Source organism: Rhincodon typus, chromosome 22 (assembly GCF_021869965.1).
Source record: "Rhincodon typus isolate 14 chromosome 22, sRhiTyp1.1, whole genome shotgun sequence".
Lineage (NCBI taxonomy): Eukaryota > Metazoa > Chordata > Chondrichthyes > Orectolobiformes > Rhincodontidae > Rhincodon > Rhincodon typus.
This window is the reverse complement of record NC_063353.1, coordinates 49666141-49688344: the sequence shown is the minus strand read 5'-3', so window position 1 is coordinate 49688344 and position 22204 is coordinate 49666141. Positions and strand designations below refer to the sequence as shown.

Sequence of the window (22204 nt, the reverse complement as noted above, 5' to 3'; positions counted from 1 at the left end):
CGATGATAGTGCCACACAACACGATGGAGATTGTTCTCAATGTGAAGGCGGGACTTTGTCTCCACAAGGACTGTGCGATGGTCACTCTTACCGTTACTGTCATGGACAGATGTGTCTGCAGCTGGCAAATTGGTAACGATGAGGTCAAGTATGTTTTTCCCTCTTGTTGGTTCCCTCACCACCTGCCGCAGACCCAGTCGAGCAGCTATGTCCTTGAGGACCCGACCAGCTCGATTAGTGGTACTGGTGCCGAGCCAGTCTTGGTGGTGGACATTGAAATCCCCCACCCACAGTACATTTTGTGCCCTTGCCACCCTCAGTGCTTCCTCTCAGTGTTGTTCGACATTGAGGAATACTGATTCATCAGCTGAGGGAGGACGGCATGTGGTAATCAGCAGGAGGTTTCCTTGCCGATGTTTAACCTGAAGCCATGAGACTTCATGGGGTCCGGAGTCAATGTTGAGGACTCCCAGAGCAACTCCCTCCCGACTATATACCACTGTGCTGCCCCCTCTGCTGGGTCTGTCCTGCCGGTGGGACAGGACATAACCAGGGATGATGATGGTGGTGTCTGGGACATTGTAAAGTATGATTCTGTGAGTATGACTATGTCAGGCTGTTGCTTAACTAGTCTGTGAGACAGCTCTCCCAATTTTGGCACTAACCCCCAGATGTTAGTGAGGTGGACTTTGCAGGGTCGACAGGGCTGTTTCTGCCGTTGTCTGTTCCGGTGACTCGGTCGATGCCAGTTGATCCATCCAGTTTCATTTCTTTGAGACTTTGTAGTGATTGATATAACTGAGTGGCCTGCTAGGCCATTTCAGAGGGCAGTTGAGAGTCAACCACATTGCTGTGGGTCTGGGGTCTCACGTAGGCCAGAATAGGTGAGGGTGGCAGATTTCCTCCCATAAAGGGCATTAGTGAACAAGATGGATTTTTCGGACAATCAGCAATGATTTCATGGTGATCAGTAGATTCTTAATTCCAGAATTTTTTTTTTCAATTCTGTGATGGGATTCGAACCCGGGTCCCCAGAACATCAGCTGGGTTTCTGGATTAATACTCTGGCGATAATACCACTAGGCCATCGCCTACCCTAAAATCCCTCTCGATCTCACCTGAAACATCTAAACACTGGAATGCTGATGTGCCTGACCTGCCCTTCTTTCAACCAAATTTCTGTAATGACTACATTAGAGACCCATCTACAAATCCAGGCTCTAAGTTCATCTGCCTTACCTGTTATACTCATTGCATTAAAATCAATACACTTCAGACTGGTAGTCCCTCCATGTTCATTGACCTGGTCCTGCCTGTTTTTCCTATTCAAATTGCTTGACTTAACTTCTACCTTCTCCTCAATCACTCCACGTGCTGACCTACTGCTCAGGTTCCCACACTCTTGGGAATAAGTTTTTTTTGAAAGCAAACCCATCGATAAGATATTTACGTGGTCTCCTTAGTAACTGGATGAAGTGGTTTTTGTTGATGTTATGTCCTATAAAGCAGCGGGACTGGTGGAATGGTGCACTCCTCCAGTCTCAGTTCTAACAGCGTGTATTGGACAAGTTGATATGTTTATGATAGTTTCTGAAAAACACACACTCTCTCAACTTATCCTGAGAGAAGTAGAAAGACCACACACCCAGCCAACACGTGAGAATCATTTGTACAGCTGAAATCTATCAGCCTACTTATGCTTTGAGTGTGATGACCTATACAAAATTCCATGTTAAACTCAAATGGCTCCTGCTGTAATATGACAGTCATGGAAAAATTGTAAAACTTACTTTTACAGATATATTTCTATTTTCTGTGAGCTTTTTTATTGAAAAAACTTGACAAAACTCTAAGAGTTATGAATTATGAGTTTCTGCACAACTGAGATGTAGGAAATAGCAGCGGCTTATAATAACTTTAGTCTCACGAAGGAACATTTACTGAATCTGCTGAGATAGTGAAAGCATTAATTTTATTTGAGAAACATCTTATTATGGCTTCATCTTGCCACACGGCTGCAAGTGAGAGACCATAAGATTATAAGAAATAAGAACAGGAGTAAGCTTTTGAGAGGAAAATCATGTGAGATTGATTCACTTCTTGTGATTTTGTGCACTCTGTTTTATTAATACCCCAGTCAGATTTAACCCATAAAATATATTTCACAAAATGATTTTCATGATTGATGCTCCCAATTCTGACTAAAACTGAACTAGTGGTAAATTGAAGTTAATAGCATAGATTATAGGTTGACTGATGTCTGGAGAGAATTAGTTCTGGTAACTGCACATTACAAATTTGTCTCTGAATTCCCTCCCAAGGGCATTGTGGGTCTACCTACAGCACCTGGACTGCAGCGGTTCAAGAAGACAGCTCACCACCACCTTCTCAAGGAGAACTAAGAATGGGCAATAAATGCTGGCCCAACTAGTGACATCTACATCCCCTGAATGGGGTAACATGGTGGCTCAGTGGTTAGTACTGCTGCCTCATAGCACTAGGGACTTGGGTTCAATCCCACCCTCGGGCAAGTGTCTGTGTGGAGTTTGCACATTCTCCCTGTGTCTGTGTGGGTTTCCTCCAGGTGCTCTGGTTTCCTCCCACAGCCCAAAGATGTGCAGGTTAGGGTGGATTGGCCGTGCTAAATTGCCCATACTGTCCAGGGATATGTCGGCTCGGGGTTTAGCCATCAGAAATGCAGGGTTATAGGTTAAGGGTGTGAATCTGGGTGGGATGGTCTTTGGACAGTTGGTGTGGACTTGTTGGGCCAAAAGGCCTGTTTCCACGCTGTAGGGATTCTAAGAATGAATTTAAAAAAAGACCAAATTAGGGTTGAAATATTCTACTGAATTTTAGCGTTTTTACTAATGAGCTTCAATCCTGAGTAAAATTGATTTTAATTGGATTACTTCAATTTTTGTTTGTTAAATCAGCTACATTTAATTTCAGTGTAACAAAGAGAAAAATGAAACTGGCTGTTGAAATGAAATTAAATTATGAATTTTGTAAATGCTCTAGTTGTTTAGATATTAGCTTTAGGTTTCTTTAAGTCTGATCTTTAGTTCACCTGTTCTAAAGAAGTATGTTCGATCCTATCTACAAGGCACAAAGGTATGATGGAATATTCCCCACTTACCTGGATGTGTGCAGTTCCAACAACACTCGAGGCTTGATGCCATCCCCGACAAAACAACTCACTTTATTGCCATTCCATTCATCACCTCAAACATTTACTCCCTCTGATGCACAGTGGCAGTTATATATGTTGTCTATGAGATGTACTTGTACCAATTCACCAATGGTCCTCCAACAACATCTTCCAAACCTTTGAACTCATATCTAGAAGGACAGGGCAGCAGGTGCATGGTTTCACAAACCAGGTGAAAGAAATGTTTTTTATCTTTATTTAGTCACGGGATGAGGGTGTCGCTGGCTAAGCAACATTTATTGCCCATCCCTAATTTCCCCAGAGGGCAGTTCAAAGTCAACCACATTGCTGTGGGTCTGGAGTCATATGTAGGCCAGACCAGGTAAGGATTGCAGTTTCCTTCCCTAAAGGACATTAGTGAACCAGATGGGCTTTTCCAACAGTTGACAATGGATTCACGGTCATCATTGGACCCCATTTTGTTGTAATTCACTGCAGAGATGATAAACATCAAGTGAAACCCTTGCATAATAACATTGCAAGCTACATCCATCCTATGATATGTAAATGACTGAGAATGCTGAGAATAAGCAAACAGAATTGCTTTCAAACTTTAAATCTGTTCATAATAATAGGAACACTTCCAACTGCAAGATCTCCCCAATATATACATCACCCTGACTTGGAAAGGCGTTTTCGGTATCATTAGAATACAAGACCATAAGATATAGGGAGCAGAAATTAGGCCATTCAGTCCATCAAGCTTGCTCTGCCATTCAGTCATGGCTAATAAGTTGCTCAACCCCATTCTCCCACTTTCTCCCTGTAACCCTTGATCCCCCCGACAATCAAGAACCTATCTATTTCCATCTTAAATATACTCAATGACCTGGCCTCCACAGCCTTCTGTGGCAGTGAATTCCATAGATTCACCACTCTCTGGCTGAAGAAGTTTCTCCTTATCTCTGTTCTAAAAAGTTTTCCCTTTACTCTGAGCCTGTGCCCCCGGGTCCTATTCTCTCCTGCCAATGGAAACATCTTCCTAATGTCCACCCTGTCCAGGCCATTCAGTATTCTGTAAGTTTCAATTAGATCCTCCCTCATCTTTCTAACTCCATCGAGTATAGACCCAGAGTTCTCAAATGTTCCTCATACGTTAAGACTTTCATTCTTGGGATTATTCTCCTGAACCTCGTCTGGACCCATTCTAGGGCCAGTACATCCTTATTGAGGTATGAGGCTGAAAATTGCTCATAACACTCTAAATGTGGTCTGACCAGAGCCTTATAAGGCCTCAGTAGTACATCCCTGCTTTTATATTCTAGTTCTCTTGAGATAAATGCCAACATTGTATTTGCTTCCCTAACTACTGACTCAACCTGCAAGTTTACCTTAAGAGAAACATGGACTAGGACTGCCAAATCCTTTTGCACTTCAGATTTCTGAATTTTCTACCCATTTAGAAAATAGTCCATGCCTCTATTCTTCCTACCAAAGTGCATGACATTAAACTTTCCCAGTTGTATTCCATCTGCTACTTCTTTGCCCATTTTCCTAACCTGTCTAAATCTTTCTACAGCCTCCCTGCCTCATCAATCTATCTTTGTATCATTTGCAAACTTTGCCAGAATGCCCTCAGTTCCTTCATCTAGATTATTAATGTATAAAGTGTAAAGTTGTGGTCCCAACACTGACCCTTCTGGAACACCACTTGTCACCAGCTGCCATCCTGAGAAAGACCCTTTTAACCCCATTCTCTGCTTTCTGCCAGACAGCCAATCTTCTATCCATGCTAGTACCTTGCCTCTAATGCCATGGGCCCTTATCTTACTCAGCAGCCTCCTGTGCGGCACCTTATCAAAGGCCTTCGGAAGCCCAGGTAGATAACGTCCATTGGCTCTCCTTGGTCTAACCTGCTCTTTGCCTCCTCAAAGAATTCTACAGATTTGTCAGGCATGACCTCCCCTTGAAAAAGCCATGCTGACTTTGCCCTATTTTATCATGCACTTCCAATTTTCAGAAATCTCCTTCACAATGGATTCCAACGTCTTATCAATGACTGAGGTCAAGCTAAGCGGCCTGTAATTTTCCGTCTTTTGCCTTACTCCCTTTTTAACTAGGGGGGTTACTTTAGCGATTTTCCAGTCCTTTGGGACTCTCCTTGACTCCAATGATTCCTGAAAGATCACCCACTATCCCTTCAGCTATCTCCTTCAAAACTCTGGGGTGTAGTGTCTAGGTCAAAATCCGGGAACTCTCTCCCTAGAAGCACTGTGGGTGTCCCCTCACCAACTGTACTTTCATGGTTTAACAAGGCAGCTCGCCACCACCTTCTCAAGTTCGATTATGGATGGGTAATAAATGCTGATACCCAAATTCCATGGGGAATGAAGATATAGTAAGCTACTGTGAAAGAGTTGCCCTTTATCAAGAAGGAGTTAGATACACTTCTTAGGGCTAAAGGCAAAGAGTAAGTGGAAATAGCAGGAATGGGCACAGCCATGATTAAATTGAATGCAGAGCAGACTGGAAGGGCTGAATGGTCTAGTCCTGTTCTTATGTGAAGGCCAATGCTCCTCATTACAGTTTTCACTTCATAAAGTTGCCTGCACTGATAAAGCAGCCCATCTGTTTGTCACATTAAACAGGGAGAAACTTGCCAGCAGATTCAATGACCGCGTGTTGACACATAGTTTTCATTATTGTCTTTTCTCTGAGTTCTGATCATTTTCAAAACAAATTCCTCAGACCATTTGGAGTGATTGGAATGCTTTGTTGCTGAAAACTCCATTTGGTCAATCTGGAGCTCCAACTATAGATTCAATAGGCTGGAGTGGTTAATGACTTTCACTCTATGGCAAGGATACCAAAATGCAGAGATTAATCTTTCAACTTCAACTGCAAACACACTGCCACTTATTTATTATATTTTGATTCCTCAGAATCACAAACCAGTGGTATAGATGGAGGCTATTTGTGTCTGTGCTTTCCAGTTTGTTCCATTCCCCACCTTGATCTCCAGTGCCCTTCTTCTAGTATTTCTCTAATTGTCTTTTTTTAAATTCCCGTGGTATCTACATCTAGCAACCTGTGGGGTTTCAGGTCCCACTCTATAAGTGAAATAATTTCTTCTCAGTTTATTTCTTGACCTTTTATCAATATTTTCAATCTCTGATCTTTGCAAAACACAGTCATCACCTTACTCCAGTAAACTCCCTGATAGTCTGAAGTGCCCCTGTAAAATAGACCTGTGCTAGAGAGACCAATTTCAGCTCCTCTAATTTCTCTACAGAGCCTCCCTCAGCCCTGTGACTATTCTGGGCAAACATTCTGCACTAACTCGAGAACATTCGTATTCTTCCTAGAGAGTACTGCCCAGACTTAGACACAGTCCTGCAGAGGAGGTCCAGCAGTAGCTTGCACTTGGGGCCAGAGTCATACAGCATTGAAACAGACGCTTCTGTCCAACTAGTCTGTGCCAAACATATTTCCCAAACTAAACTGGTCCCACTTGCTTGCATTTGGTCCATATTTTTCTAAACCTTTCCCATCATGTAGCTGTTCAAATGTCTTTTAAAAGGTGTAATTGTACTTGCCTCTACCATTTCCTCTGGCAGACATACCATCCTCCGCATGAAAATGTTGTCCCTCAGGTCCTTTTTAAATTTTTCCCCTCTCACCTTAAACCTATGCCGCTCTAGTTTTGGACTCCCCTACCCTGGGGAAAAGACCTTGTTTATTCACCCTATCCATGCCCCTCATGATTTTATAAACCTCTATAAGGTTATCCCTCGTCCTCCAATACTCCAGGGAAAGAAGTCCCAGCTTATTCAGCCTCTCTTTATGGCTCAACCCTCCCCAGTCCCAGTAACATCCTTTCTTGCACCTTTTCCAGTTTAATAACATCTTTCCTATAGCAGGGTGACCAGAACTGTAGTGGTACTCCAAATGTGACCTCACCAAAGTACTGTACAGCCACAATACGGCGTCCGAACTCCTGTACTCAATGTTCTGTCCAACAAAGGCGGGCATGCCAAGTTCCTTCCTCACCACCCTGTCTACCTGGGACACTACTTTCAAGGAACTATGTACCTGAACCCCTAGGTCTCTCTGCTCGACAACACTCCCCAGGGCCCTACCATTAACTGTGTAAGTCCTGCCTGGTTTGCCTTACCAAAATACAACACTTTGCATTTATCTAAATTAAATTCCATCTTCCAGTCCTCATCCCATTGGTCCAGCTGATCAAGATCCCATGGTACTTTTGGATAACCTTCTTCACTGTCCACTATCCCAATAATTTTGTCATCATCCACAAACTTCCCATATTCTCATCCAAATTGTTTATGTAAAATGACAAACAATACTGGATCCAGCACCCATCCTTGTGGTACACCACTGGTCACAGGCCTCCAGTCTGAAAAACAACCCTTTACCAACACCCTCGGTCTCCTACTGTCAAGCCAATTTTGTATCCAATTGGCTAGCTCGCTTTTTTTGAATTTCTTTTCTCCTTTTCCTTCACCATCGACACTCAGTAGCAGCAGTGTGTACAATCTACAAAATGCACTGCAGAAATTCACCAAAGATCCTGAGAAAGCACCTTGCAAACCCACGACCACTTCCATCTCGAAGGATGAGAGCAGCAGATTCATGGGATTATCAGCCCTTGCAAATTCTCCTACGAGTCACTCATCATCCTGAATTGGGAATACAGCACCATTCCTTCAGTGTCACTGGGTCAAAATCCTGGAATCCCCTCTCTCACAGCATTGTAGTTCAATCTGCAATACATGGACCTCAGCAGTTCAAGAAGGCAGCTCACTACCACCTTCTCAAGGGGCAACTAGGGACAGGCAAGAAATGCTGGTCCAGCCAGTGATGCCCAGGTTCCACAGGTTGGGAGGTGCTTCATAAGATTCCCTAATTTTTCAGTAATTGTTCATTTTCCTGAGCTGATGGTAGTGACCTGGGATGTAATTTGGGGGTAGGTGGGACTGGGTATTGTTGGTTTGTACTTATGTAGGGCTATTTCTTCCATAAAGCCTTTCATCAGAAATCTGTGTTTGAAATTTTCCAGAGAAATATGTGTAAGTTCTGCCTGGTTTGCCTTAGCAAAATACAACACTTTGCATTTATCTAAATTAAACTCCATCTTCCAGTCTTCATCCCATTGCAACTTCAGCTGTTTTTGGAAAGATGTGTGAATTTAGCCGTAAATCCTATTTATTCTCAATTCAGTATCAATTTAATTAGTAATTGAAACTGATTTAAATACTCTGTAAATACGACCTTTATTAATTGTTGGAGAAATCTGAAGCGGATAGTGGGTAAAATGTAGAATGTGACGTTAGTGGAGAAAGATTCAAATTCATATTCTGAAAAGACTGTACTGAAGTAATCAATCAGAAGATCTTTCCTTAAGTTCATAGCAACCAAGAGCTTACCGATGAAATCTGATTTGTTTAAATCAATGAGAAATTCAAATTGAATTATTATAGAAGCAACTGGTTAAAATCTCAAAAACATATCACTGTTTTTATCAAGGATACCCTTTGCACTTTTTAAGAGATGAAATCTCAATTTAGACCTTTTTATATTATTTGCCATTTGAAGAGTGAATCTAAGTTTCTAACAATGTTTTAAGATACTTTAACAGTGTTACTGCAATCTCAGACACACAAACATCTGTCTTGTTTCTTTTAATTACAGTAAGATAACGATTTTCAATTCTGGCGATTGCAACATCAATTTCATGCAGAAATTTACATATTTTAGATATTTTAAACTTAGAAAAAATGCATCATGTTTATAGAATGCAGTGAGATCTTGCAAGCAATTTTGAAATGAGATGTACAGGTTCAAACTGTTTATTTGTACAGTTAGAGTTGGTTCCAAGCTCTGAACCCATTGTGGACACAAATTAATGTTCTGGTGGTTCATTTCTTCATCATAGTCACTATTTCTGATCCCGATTGGCTTAAAAATGATCCGCTTATGTTGAGACATCTTTTGAGTGGAGCTGCATGGTCACAGGCCTCATGTTACGAATCTTTCCAGGAATCTACAAAGCTAGCAGTGAAGATAATTTTCGTGAAAACCTTATTCCTTTTTGCAGAGTTAATGTTGTGGGTTGAGTAACCTTTCCTCAGAACTGTTCTGAGGAAGGATCACTCGACCCAAAACATTAACTCTGATTTGTCTCCACTGACACTGCCAGATCTGCTGAGCTTTTCCAGCAATCTCTACTTTTGTTTCTGATTTACAGCATCCACAGTTCTTTTGATTTTTATTTCCTTTTTGCAGTGGTCTGTGTACTATTTTCGGAGATTTAAATGTCCAGCTGCACAGCCAGACATTGGGAGACCTTGTGTGGGAAGGATGATTTTCTCAGGTAAGTGTTTGGTTAGAGTGCCAGGTCAGTGAGAAATGCAGTGAGCCCATTCGTAAGTAGCGTGCGTAGTACATAGAACATAGAACATTACAGCGCAGTACAGGCGCTTCGGCCCTCGATGTTGCGCCGACCTGTGAAACCAATCTGAAGCCCATCTAACCTAAACTATTCCATTATCATCCATATGTTTATCCAATGACCATTTAAATGCCCTTAAAGTGGGCGAGTCTACTAGTTTTGCAGGCAGGGCATTCCACGCCTTTACTACTCTCTGAGTAAAGAACCTACCTCTGACATCTGTCCTATATCTATCACCCCTCAATTTAAAGCTATGTCCCCTCTAGTCTGCCAGGTGGGTGGAGTGCAGGTGGCTGTGTGCGTAGGGTGCCAGGTAAATGAATGAGTGGGTTAGAGCTTGTTGGAGGCAGGGAGAGGGTATGAGTTCTGGTGGGTAGGAGGAGGGGTACTGGGCTCAGCAGGAGTGTGGAAGAGGGAAACGTTGGGTCACTGAGGGTCCAGACAAGGACAGCAGTGGTAGTAGGTGTCTGGGCCAACAGTCAAGAGAGTTAAAGAACTCGGGGTCTGGGGAGGTGGGTGGGTATATTTTGAGTCTTGGGATGTGGGATCAGGCTAGAGTTTGGGTGGCGGAAGCATTGGTGGTGGTCTGGGTCAAGATGGGAGTCAGGTTCAAGAGAGTTGGGCCCAGGGTTGGCTGTCAGACATTTGGAGAGGTTGTCAGTGGAAAATTGGTACAATAGATTTCTTGGTTTCCAGTTGTCTGATGTTTCCTGGATAACAATTAAACTTAACTGAGTTAGAACCATCCAAAGTTTCTGAATTTGAGGGGTTTTCTGGGAGTGTTACATATGGTAATGAACTATCCATTGGAAACTTCAACATTCCTTGGTGTCTGTTACATTGGGAATTCCACAGAGTGCCTTCTCGGGGCAGGCTCAGAAATTAATGGCCACGTGCTGCCTCTGGATCAGGCCCTTGGCCCTCCTGACTCTACTCAGTGAGTCCCCTAAAGTCCAGGGACCTGGTTATTAGACTCTCGTCACCATGGACAGTCTGTGCTGTTTCATGACTGTCTAGCCATCAGCAAATTTGAGCCAAGTCTCACCAAATGCAGGTCCCAAAGGGTCACCTACAGAATTATTTCACGTTGTGTCTCAATACTTCAAAATGAGAAACCGAGCAAACTCCATAGTTTAAAAGAAAAGTTTATTCAACAATTGAATACATGCCAAAAGAAATAATTTACAGCAGCATTTTCATAATATTCCTTTCCAGTTTTATGGTACCCCTTAGAAATGCAGTGATAAATAGAGAAATAAAAACTCATCAACTATCTACCAGAAACACATGCTTTGAATAACTGTGAAGTGTACATTTCTTGCTTCAGGAATAGCCAAATAAATAGCCTTTTGCATTTCATCTGGGCAGGTTATATAGATACTATAGTAGCTGGTACATACATATGAAAACTAACTATCACCATTGCAATAAAACATAATATTGTTCCTCTTTGTCTAACAAAAATATATATACACCAGTCTAGGTAAGTGGGTAAGCAAAATGATGAACTATTTAACACAGACCATTGCTAATTGCTAAATAATGATAAAGATCACTGTCTAATATAGTTTACTAGAGGAAACCAATATATAAAGCACGTTCACATGCATCATTTTTTACACAGTACCTTTTAATAGACCATAAAACTTTGAATTTTTCCTGCAACCAAAGCACATCAAAATCACAAGAAATAGCCTGATATCTGTCTCATTGTTTGTGGTCTGTAAACCTTTCCTTTAAACAATAATTTATTACCATGAAACTAATGCTGCACTAGACTATCAGTCCATTGATTGTTAGCATTTCTTTAACATTCGTTCTCTGATTTGCATTGTTGCAGGATTGTTGGAGTTATGTTTAGTCCCATCAGAAACATTTAATTCTCATTGCCATTTCCTTTCAGGGTTAAATCAATATTGTCACCCAAGCACAAAGCTGTGGTACATCAGGAAAGGGATTGTAAGAATGACATTGTCTAGCCCATGGTATCTCCCCACGGTAATATATAACTTGCTGCAAAAGGACAAAATAATTCAAACATGAACATTGTAAAAACAAAACTGGGGAAAGATAAAGAAAATATTTGAGCCAACATTGACATATTGGAGCATTCCAGAACAATTTCAATTCTAACAGTGAATCTGACAAGTTTTTGCTCTGGCTAATATCTATAGAAGATGAGGAATACAGTGGTGATCTGAATATTTCAGAAGCTTATGCAGAGCTATAGCAACCTGGCGCTGGGAGGAAAGACGCTGGTTAACAGGCCTCAGTATTGCTTGTAATCTTGAGGGGAGTGGTGACTATCCAGCCCCTCCAGGTAGATTGTCCACCTCCTGAATGGATAATTCTCAAATATAACTCAGATGATGATGAGTGCTATTTTAAACAGCTTTGAGCTCTGGAAACCACTTTGTCTTCTCAAACAATGTTAAAGTGAACTACTTTTGCAGTGGCTTTCAGTGGCACCTCTTCTGTTTTTGAGATTGTGTTGAAATGCTTTCTTGTGGTCTCGTTTCCCCTTCCTCAGCCTCCATATTCAGGAAATTATACATCTTCCAGGGAACAGGACTTCTCTTTTTTAATAGAAAGTATGTGTCGCACCTAAGGCTCACATTGGTCACCCCTCATTAACTGCCCTTGAGAAGTGACCTATTCTTTTGATTTCCAAGAGTCTGCTACCATGTTGCTGCGCTATTGCCTACCTTGAAATGAATAACACAAGCAACATTTTACTTTATTTTCATCCCTCCCATATTTCTTGAGAAAACAAAAGGGAGAGTTAGAGAGAGATTTGCTTTCATGTAATCCTCCAGTTAGGTGACTGGTAAATGACCGATGTCTCTTGTAAAACTGAGGTAGTAAGTGAGCTAAGTGATGGATAATCATGGGCTCTCAACCTTAATGTGAAACAGTCAAATGCTTGAACTGTTATGCGCTAGTTTTAAAAGGATATTAAATGTAACCTGTGCAGGTCAAAAAGAAAAGTTCTAAACATTTAACTTACAGCAACTTTATAATTTTTATTTCAAATATCTCTCAAATGTAATATGTATTATTTACTGACAAGTACAGTTGGCTACCATCGCATCGTCTCCTCTCCATTGCTCAAAGTATTTTTTTTCAATTCAATGATTATTAATACATGGAGCATGGGGCTTTGCAATTTCTCTTGTTTTTGAAGTACATTTGTCTTTCTGACATTGAGAAGACTTATATTGGGAGAAAGAATATCACACAACCCACAACTGTTTCCAGCTATACAATTGTTATTTTAACCCAGCACTGGGATCAACTTGAATTTTGATTTGGTCCATCATTCTGTAACCTTAGCAAAGAGTTATTATTAAAGACGCACAGTTTTTCTCATGTTATTTCTGGAAGATTTAACTGGTGGTCTTTTATTACTTACTGGACTGAAAGCTATTGACAATCAAAGCTTCCTCTCCCAGAATGACATCACTCTCCAGTATTAACTGATTTGTTGACCATCACTGAAGTTGAATATTTTCTTATTTAGAATAAAATACGTTACTGGTTGGTTCCATTCCTAAACCATTCTTTAAAACTACTTTCTGTAAAATGCATCATCACCAGGACACACTGTAAATGCCTTTTGACATGCCTGAATAAACATTTTCAAGTTCTTTTCAAATTCAAAAGAGCAATGCCTTTTACTTCACAATTGAATAGCACCTTAATTCCCATGAATCATTAAGTGATAACTCAATGTATTGACATTCGGTAAAGGTTTACATGTGGGGTCTTGTTTTAGACTGAATTAGAATGGTATCACTCTTGACACTTCAGGTTGTGCTGACAGCAAACATTCCAGTCAACTTAGTCAACCGGATCTTCTTTAATCTAAAGCCTGCCCACTCTTGTGACTTTGGTTCCACTTTCAATCAGCAGATGTATTTGTCTGAACTGCATGTCCATTGTCTTTTGGTCAAAGTGAGAACCATATACAAACAGGTGATTAGACATGTGGCACTTCAAAAGCTCTCTGATCATCTCTGTGGGTTCACTACACCTGGAGTATTGTCAGTGTACTCTGACCAACAGCAGGCAGGTAAAAGAATTACAAATCAATCTTAGATTTCCCCACCTGATCTGCAGTTCAGTGATCATCACAACATATTTTGGCATCAACAAATATTGACTTTCTTTGAGGGGGAAATTGAGTTGGTGGATTTCAGTCAGTTGCATGTGATGTTAAAACAGCAAGTCCGGTCCAACTATAAAATGCATTCCAGTCACCATGCTGCATTGCCAAAAATAATGAAGAGGGTGAAAAAGACGATGGATGGCAGTTGTGTATCTGGTGAGCAGCCCATATACTTGTAAACATCAACATAATGCAATGAAGTAGTTAATGTATGTATTGCATTTTGTTTGAATTAAGTTGTATATTGTTAGACACTTCTCGGTGGTCTCTCCAACTCATGGGTCCTCCTATTTCTACCTTTCTTGTTTTCCTGTAAGTGTTTCCATTTGTTGGTGTTTACGGGCGTATGCGCTGGTCTCTGTTTCCTCTGGCGACGATCACGCCGCCAAACCTGTTCACAAAATTCATCCATGGTGTTGAGGTTGGGATGGTTAATGAGTTGCATGAAGTCCCTGTACCAAAGCTTCTGGTTTGGAGCAATGATGCTGTGACTCTCCTTGGGCCTCAGAGTATAATCAACCTCTTTATGCAGAAGTTCCTCCAAATGTTCAGTGTCAATAATTTCTAGTGTCACCTTCAGTACTGTCTGCATGAAGCCATGCTCTACTGTCTGGCAAATATAGATCCCAGCATCTTTCTTCTGGATGCTACGTAATAACAACCCTTGTTCTGTCTTGATGACTCGGTCATTTGCTTTGATCTGTAGCAGAGGGAGAATATAACACTGAATATTAATAAGGACCTGAGGAACGGGTTCAAGCAAAACAGTAATAAAGAAGTCAGTAGTCCAGAAAAGGTGGATAAGCAGAAACTCTTCATAAAATTAATGAACTATTACCATCAATATCAACATAGAAACATACAAAACAGGAGCAGGAGTAGGCCATTCAGCCCTTTGAGCCTGTTCTGTCATTCATTATGACCATGGTTGACCATCCAACTCAATAACCTGTTCCTGCCTTTCCCACATATTCTTTTTCTCAAACGCCTAACTGATTCAGTATTCAGTACAACTTCTCTGCTGTTTGTGATTTTTCTGGGTTCCTCCCTCTTTTCAATTTCCTTGACTGTTTCTGGGATGTTCTTTGTATTCTCTGTAGTAAGGAACGATAGAGATATCTGTTCAATTCATCTCCTTAACTTCCAAGATCCATTCAATAGACTAACTTTATAACTCTGACCAGAGTATATAACCAATACACTCTATTATCATTTCTTTATTAAAATTTTAATAGAAATTCCCACAATCTTAAAACATGGAACAAAGAACAATACAGCACTGGAACAGGACTTTTAGCCTGCAATGTTGTGCCGAACATAACACCAAATGAAACTAATTCTTTTCCCTTTTCTGATGAAGGGTCTAGACCCGAAACGTCAGCCTCTCTGCTCCTATGATGCTGCTTGGCCTGCTGTGTTCATCCAGCCCTGCACCTTGTTGTCTCGGATTCTTCAGCATCTGCAGTTCCTACTACCTCTAATTCTTTCTGCCTGCCATTGGCCCATATCGCTCCATTCCTTGCATATCCATGTACTTATCTAAAAGTCCCTTAAATCCCTATATTGTATCTGCTTCCACCACCACCCCTGGCAGTGCATTCCAGACTCCGACCACTCTGTTTAAAAACTTGCCCCTCATATCTTATTTGAACTTCCCCCCGACCTAAAATGCATGCCCCCTAGTATTTAACATTTCAACTTTGTGAAAAAGATTCTGACCATCAACCCTATCTATGCACCTCATAATTTTATAGACCCCTATCAAGTCTTCCCTCAGCCTGCACTACTTAAGAGAAAAAAACCTGTGTTTTTCTAGCCTCTCCTTATACCTCAGACCCTGTAATCTTGGCAGCATCCTGGTAAACCTCTTCTGCACCCTCTCTAAACTCACCACACCCTTTGTCCTGGGGGAGGCAATGGCCTAGTGATATTATCGCTGGACTGTTAATCCAGAGACCCAGATAATGTTCTGGGGACCTGGGTTCGAATCCTACCATGGCAGATGGTGGAATTTGAATTCAATAAAAAAAAGTATAATCTGAATTAAGAATCTAATGATGATCATGAATTGATTGTCATTGCCTTTGTCAGGAAAAACTCATCTGGTTCATGAATGTCCCTTAGGGAAGGAACCTGCCATCGTTACCTGGTCTGGCCTACATGTGACTCCAGACTCACAGCAATGTGGTTGACTCTGAACTGCCCTCTGGGCAATTAGGGATGGGCAATAAATGCTGCCTAGCCAGTGATGTCTTCATCCCATTAACAAATAAAAAAAAATGTGGTGACCAGAATTTAATGCAATACTCTAAATGTAGCCTAATCAAAGTCTTATAAAACTGCCACATGCCATCCTGATTCAGTTCCCCAATCAATAAAGTCAAGCATGCAATATGCCTTCTTTACTTGTGTGGCTACTTTCGGGGAGCTTTAAACTTGAATGCTGTTCAGAGTCTTGCCATTAACTGTATAATTTTCCTCAACATTTGAACTCCCAAAGTGCAGCACCTCACACTTACCCGGATTAAACTCCATCTGCCATTTCTTCGCCCATATCTGCAGCTGATCTATATCCTACTGTGTCCTTTGACAACCTTCTACACGGTCCACAACTCCACTGATCTTTGTATCATCTGCATGCTTACCTATTCACCCATCTACATTCTCACCAAAGTCATTTATATATATCATAAACGGCAGAGGTCCCAGCATGGATCCCTATGGAACACGACTAGTCACGGATCTCCAGCCTGAAAAACATCCTGACCTGTCATCTATCTGTGCACAATTGTATGCTTTTTTTTTAAGTTTTATACTAAATTTAACATTCCTGGCGAACCATGAATAGTGTCTCCAACCCTTGGAATTTTCCTTAGTCATTGCAATGCGTCTATTCTCTGGATTCTAAAATCCCCTTCAATGTCCAGCACAGCATCTCTGTTGAACAATCCTTCAACCTATTTTTCCAATTCACTTTCCCCAGATCTGCTTTTATTTCGCATACTTGTCCTTATTTTCTCAGATCCACTCCTCTCAACCTCAATGTAAAATTCAATTATATTCTGGACGCAACTGTGTAGGGGCACTTTCACTGTGAGATTATACAATTTCCTGGTTTCGTAAACATTGGTCATCTCTTTATGATGCTAATACCATCGTTAAATAACAAATCTATCCCTCCACCTTTTCTTAGCTTCCTGTCCTTCCTCAATAACTGGGAATTATTTCAATAAATTCCTGTCTGCACCAATTCAGTCCTATTTTAAACCACTTAACACCTGTTTTAAAATAATATGCTCATAAATTAGAAAATAAACCAAAAATAACACAACAGGAAATTCAGCCACAAACAAAAATAGAGATTGCTGTCCGGCAGCATTTGTGAAGAGAAATCAGAATTAACATTTCAGGTCCAGTGACCCTTCCTCAGAACTGATGGTAGCTAGGAAAATGTTGGTTTATATGTAGAAGATAGGGTGCGGGGAGGGGGTAAGGAGTGAACGATAGGTGGGGATAGAGCCCAAAGAGAGAGAAGAATAGTTGGATAGACAAAGGAGTGGATAACGATCTAGCTAGGGAGGGTGAATAGCTGTTAATTTAAACTGTTAGTGACTGACAATAGGTAGCGTGTAATGGCAGACTGTGATAACAAGGCCTGGTGTGTGGGTTGGGGGCTAGGACACGGGAGAGTTCAGGCCCTAAAATTAATGAGCTCAATATTGAGTCCAGAGGGCTGTAGGGTCCCCAAGTGGAAAATAAAGTGTTGTTCTTTCAGCTTGCGCTGAGCTTCACTGGAACACTGCAGCAAGCCTGAGACAGAGATGTTGGCCAGGGAACAGGGTGGTGTGTTAAAGTGGCAACTGGAAGCTCAGGGTCTTTTTTGCGAGCAGAACGTAGATGTTCTGCAAAATGGTCACCCAGTCTACGCTTCGCTTCCCCAATGTCGACGAGACCACATTGTGAGCAGCGAATGCAGTACACCAGATTCTGGGAAGTGCAGGTGAAGTGTTTCTTCACCTAGAAAGTATGTTTGGGCCCGTGGATACTGGGGAGGGAGAAGGTAAATGGGCAGGAGTTGCACATTCAGCAGTTGCAGAGAAAGGTGCCGTTGGACTGTGGGGGGATGTTGTGAGTGAAGGAAGAGTATCCTGGAGGGAACGGTCCCTGCAGAAGGCGGACAAGGGAGAGGAGGGGAATATGTGTCTGGTGGAGTCATCTCTCTGGAGGTGGCGGAAATGGCGTCTGATGATCTTCTGGATGTGGACGCTGTTAGGTGAGGATAAAGGAAATCCTATCGCTGTTGCGGGAGGGAAGAGAAGGGGTGAAGGTGGAGGTGCAGGAGATGGGCCAGGCCTCGTTGAGAGTCCTGTCAACAATGGTGCTGAGGAATCTTCGGTTGAGGAAGAAGGTGGAGGGTCCCTTGTCGAAGTTGGCCTCATCGGGACATATTGATTTTTGATCAATCAATTTTGATTTATTTTATTGTCATGTGTACTGAAATACAGTGAAAAGCTTTATTTATGCGCAGAATGGGCAGATCACAGCAAGCAAAGGATGTACAGATCAAAAAGACTTAGGGACATACAGGTTACATTATTTGAGGCTAGAGTCCATTCAACAGTCTCATAACGGCTGGAAAGAAGCTGTTCCTGAACCTGCTGGAGTGTTCAGGCTTCTGTATCTTCTGCCTGATGGAAGAGACTGTAGGAGGCGGTCATTACCGGGTGAGATGGGTCTTTGATGATTTTGGCTGCCTTTCTGTGGCAGCGAGCTGTGTAAATGGAGTCCATGAATGGAAGGTTGGTTTCCATGATGGTCTGGGCTGTGCACACCACCTTCTGTGGTTTCTTATGGTCCTGGGCAGAGCAGTTGCCATACCAGGCCGTTATGCACCCGGACAGTGTGCTTTCAATGGCGCATCTGTAGAAGTTGGTGAGGGACCTTATGGACATGACAAATTTCCTGAGCTGCCTGAGGAAGAAGAGGCGTTGTGCCTTCTTGACTGTCGCATCTACGTGGAAAGTCCAGGACAGGTCGTCGGTTATCATCTCTCCGAGGAACTTGATGCTCTTCACTCTCTCAGTCTCAGTTCTGTTGATGTAGATGGGAGCATTCCTTTCGTAAGTTGATGATCAGTTCTTTAGTTTTGCCAATGTTGAGAGACAGATTGTTTTCATTGCACCATGTCACCAAGCCCTCTATCTCCCTTCTGTATTTTGACTCATCATTGTCAGATATCCGTCCTACTACCGTGATGTCATCAGCGAGCCTGTAGATGGCGTTTGCTCGGAGTTTGGCAACACAATTTTGGGTGCACAGGGAGTACAGTGGGGCGCTGAGGACGCATCCCTGGGGGGGCTCCAGTGCTGAGTGTTATTGTGGAGGAGGTGCAGTTACCTATCCTCACTGATTGCAGCCTATAGGTCAGAAAGCTGAGGATCCAGTTGCAGAGGGTAGAGCCGAGACCAAGGTCACGCAGTTTTGAGATCAGTCTGGAGGGGATAACGGTGTTGAAGGTGGAGCTGTAGTCAACAAACAGGAGTCTGACGTAGGTGTCTTTGTTGTCCAGATGTTCCAGGGATGAGTGCAGGGCTAGGGGTAAAGCATCCTCTGTGGATCTGTTATGTCGGTAGGCAAACTGTAGGGGATCAAGGCAGGTTGGGAGACGAGTTGATGTGGGCCATGACCAGCCTCTCGAAGCACTTCATGATTATTGAAGTCAGAGCTATTGGATGGTAGTCATTAAGGCTCACTGCATGTGTTTTCTTGGGTATAGGGATGATGGTGGTCTTCTTGAAGGATGGGGACTTCAGCTTGTAGGAGGGAGATGTTGAAGATGTTGGTGAATACTTCTGCCAGTTGGTCCGCACAGGATCTGAGTGCTCGACAGGGGACACTGTCCGAGCCCATCGTTTTCCTTGGGTTGACTCCCAGGAAGACGGATCTGATTTCTGAAGCGGTGACAGAGGGAACTGGTCTGTCAGGGGCTGTCGGGGCAGGTGTTACCACGCTGGTGGTATTCTGCTCAAACATTGAGTGCGTCAGGGAGGGATGTGTCGTTGTCCACTATCTTACACTGTTTCATTTTGTATCCCGTAATGTCGTTTGGATGTTGCCATAGATGGCGGGTGTCTGTTTGGTAAGGCTGGGCCTCTAACTTGGTCCGGTACTGCCTCTTGGCCTTCCTGATGGTTTTGCCGAGGTCATATCTGGATTTCCTGTATTGGTCTGGGTCACCCGGCTTGAATCCTACACGACTGGTCTTCAGTAGGGAGTGGATTTCCTGGTTGATCCAAGGTTTACAGTTAGGGGACACTCGGATTAACTTCATTGGTGCACGGTCCTCCCCACCTTTACTGATGAAGTCTGTGATGGTGGTGGCGTACACGTCTGGGTTTTCCCCTGAACACTTGCACACGGTCCAGACCATCAACAGAACTGGGAGAATGGAATAGAGTCTTTACAGGAAGCAAGGTGCAAAAATGTATAGTCCAGGTAGCTGTGGGAGTCAGTGGGTTTATAGTGAATATTAGTGGCCAGTCTATTCCCAGAAATGGAAACAGAGATGTCGAGGAAGGGAAGGGAGGAGTCAGAGATAGACCAGGTGAAAGTGAGGGCGGGGTGGAAGTTGGAAGCAAAATCAATGAACTTTTCCAATTCTGGATGACAGGGAAGCAGCATTGATGATATCATTGATGTATCAAAGAAAGAGTTGTGGGTGGGGGCCGGAATAGAATTGGAACAAGGAATGTTCCACGTACCCCACAAAGAGACAGGCATAACTGCGGCCCATGCGGGTACCCATGGCAACCCCTCTGACCTGAAGAAATGAGAGGAGTTAAAAAAGAAGTTGTTGAGGGTGAGGATGAGCTCAGCCAAGTGGATGAGGGTGGTGGTGGGTGGGGATGGTTTAGCCCCTTGGCCATTAAGTTCAAGCTCAAAGGGTCTGGTAAATTCTGATTCATCAAGTGTAGTTTAAATCCTGCTGATGAACCACAAAGTAAAATATTGAATAAAGATGAGGAGGAATATGATCTCTGGATAGTGTGAGTATAGACCATACAGCCAATAACATTAAATCATTGCCTAATCCATATTAATGCCACTGAAAGCTGTGCAAGACCCTGGTTATCTCAAACAAAATACATTTCTAAAGACACTGCCATTCTTTACAACATCCTAAATTCCTGAACTAAATGCAGATTTTTGTTTAACCACCAGGCTTTAAAAGGAGCCAAGTGGAGCCTCTAGATAAGCAATGGGGCTGTGCAGGGCAAGGTAAGAAGGAGCCTGTATGGTAATAGACATTAATGGTGGTTCAAATGCTTCAATCCACTTTACAGCCAGATTGTCAGATCATAAAACGTTATAATTAGAGATAATCAAAGGCAGCTAAATTTTAAGCAATAATCTTTATTTTAGTTGTGTATCTATCATACAAAGCTTAAATAGCTCAATCAGTAAAATGAGAACTCTCTTCTACATCTTCCAGATTGGAATCAAGAAAGCTCTGGCTTTCACTTTCCAATTGAACTGTAAACAACATGAAAGCTTCTGGGATTAACTCAACACTTGCTATATGCATGGATCAGACAGAATTATGAATTGTGAAGCCCCTTATTTGATGGAACATTTCCCAGTTAACTGCTCCTGAAAAGAAATTAAAGTAAGTGAGCAGCAGATTGTCTCAGAGGAGAAGATAAAACAACATCAAAATTGAAAAGAATAGGGCAGTGTTTGGAAGAAACCCTGTCTGTAATCAGAAGGAACATGGACAACAAACTACTTTAAACTCTACAATTTGATAGCCTCAATGGCTGAACCAAATTCACTTTCCTTCAACACGTAAATATTCCTGACCAAAAATACAAAAGCTTGCATTCCCTTACAATTTATTAATGGCTCTAAGTAGCGTGTTTTATAAAGTCACCTTCTGTGTCCCATCTTATCGACATCCCTGATTCATTCTTCTAGTTACAAAGGTTGGGATAATCTGGGGCTGTAGGAACACCCTAGTGAACCCAAAATACAACCTAAATTGTGACATATTAAAGGGAGGAAATAACACGATTTCAGTCACTTTTCAGACAATGATCAGGAAAAATAGATGAAGATCCTGTCCATGCTGTCTCTGGGACAGGGGCTGTTTCTGGAACATTCCATGAATTATGCTGAAGCATTAAATAGCACTGTATCTTGATTTTGGAAGTAATGGAACAGTAAGTTATGGAATTGGTGAACATCTCAATTACATGTGGCATCTGAATCAGATTTGGAGATATTGACAGCGAAAGTGTCAATTGCATTAGCAAGGAAATTGTTTTCTTTTATATCAGAGAATGTGGGCTCCACACCTCAGGAAGGATAGACTGGCTTTGGAGGGAGTACAACATAAGTTTACCAAAATGACATCTGG

At 42.1% G+C, this 22204-nt stretch overlaps 1 protein-coding gene across 1 annotated transcript in view; it reads right to left on the bottom strand.

The window, feature by feature from the left end:
- Window positions 1-10749: 10749 nt before the first annotated feature.
- sema3ab (sema domain, immunoglobulin domain (Ig), short basic domain, secreted, (semaphorin) 3Ab) overlaps window positions 10750-22204 on the bottom strand; it is a 151504-nt gene continuing 140049 nt past the window's right edge. Inside the window, exon 16 of the mRNA XM_048610187.1 lies at window positions 10750-14488. Coding sequence (XP_048466144.1) covers window positions 14036-14488 — 453 coding nt within the window. The 3' untranslated portion in view covers window positions 10750-14035. The remainder of the gene's footprint in view (window positions 14489-22204) is intronic.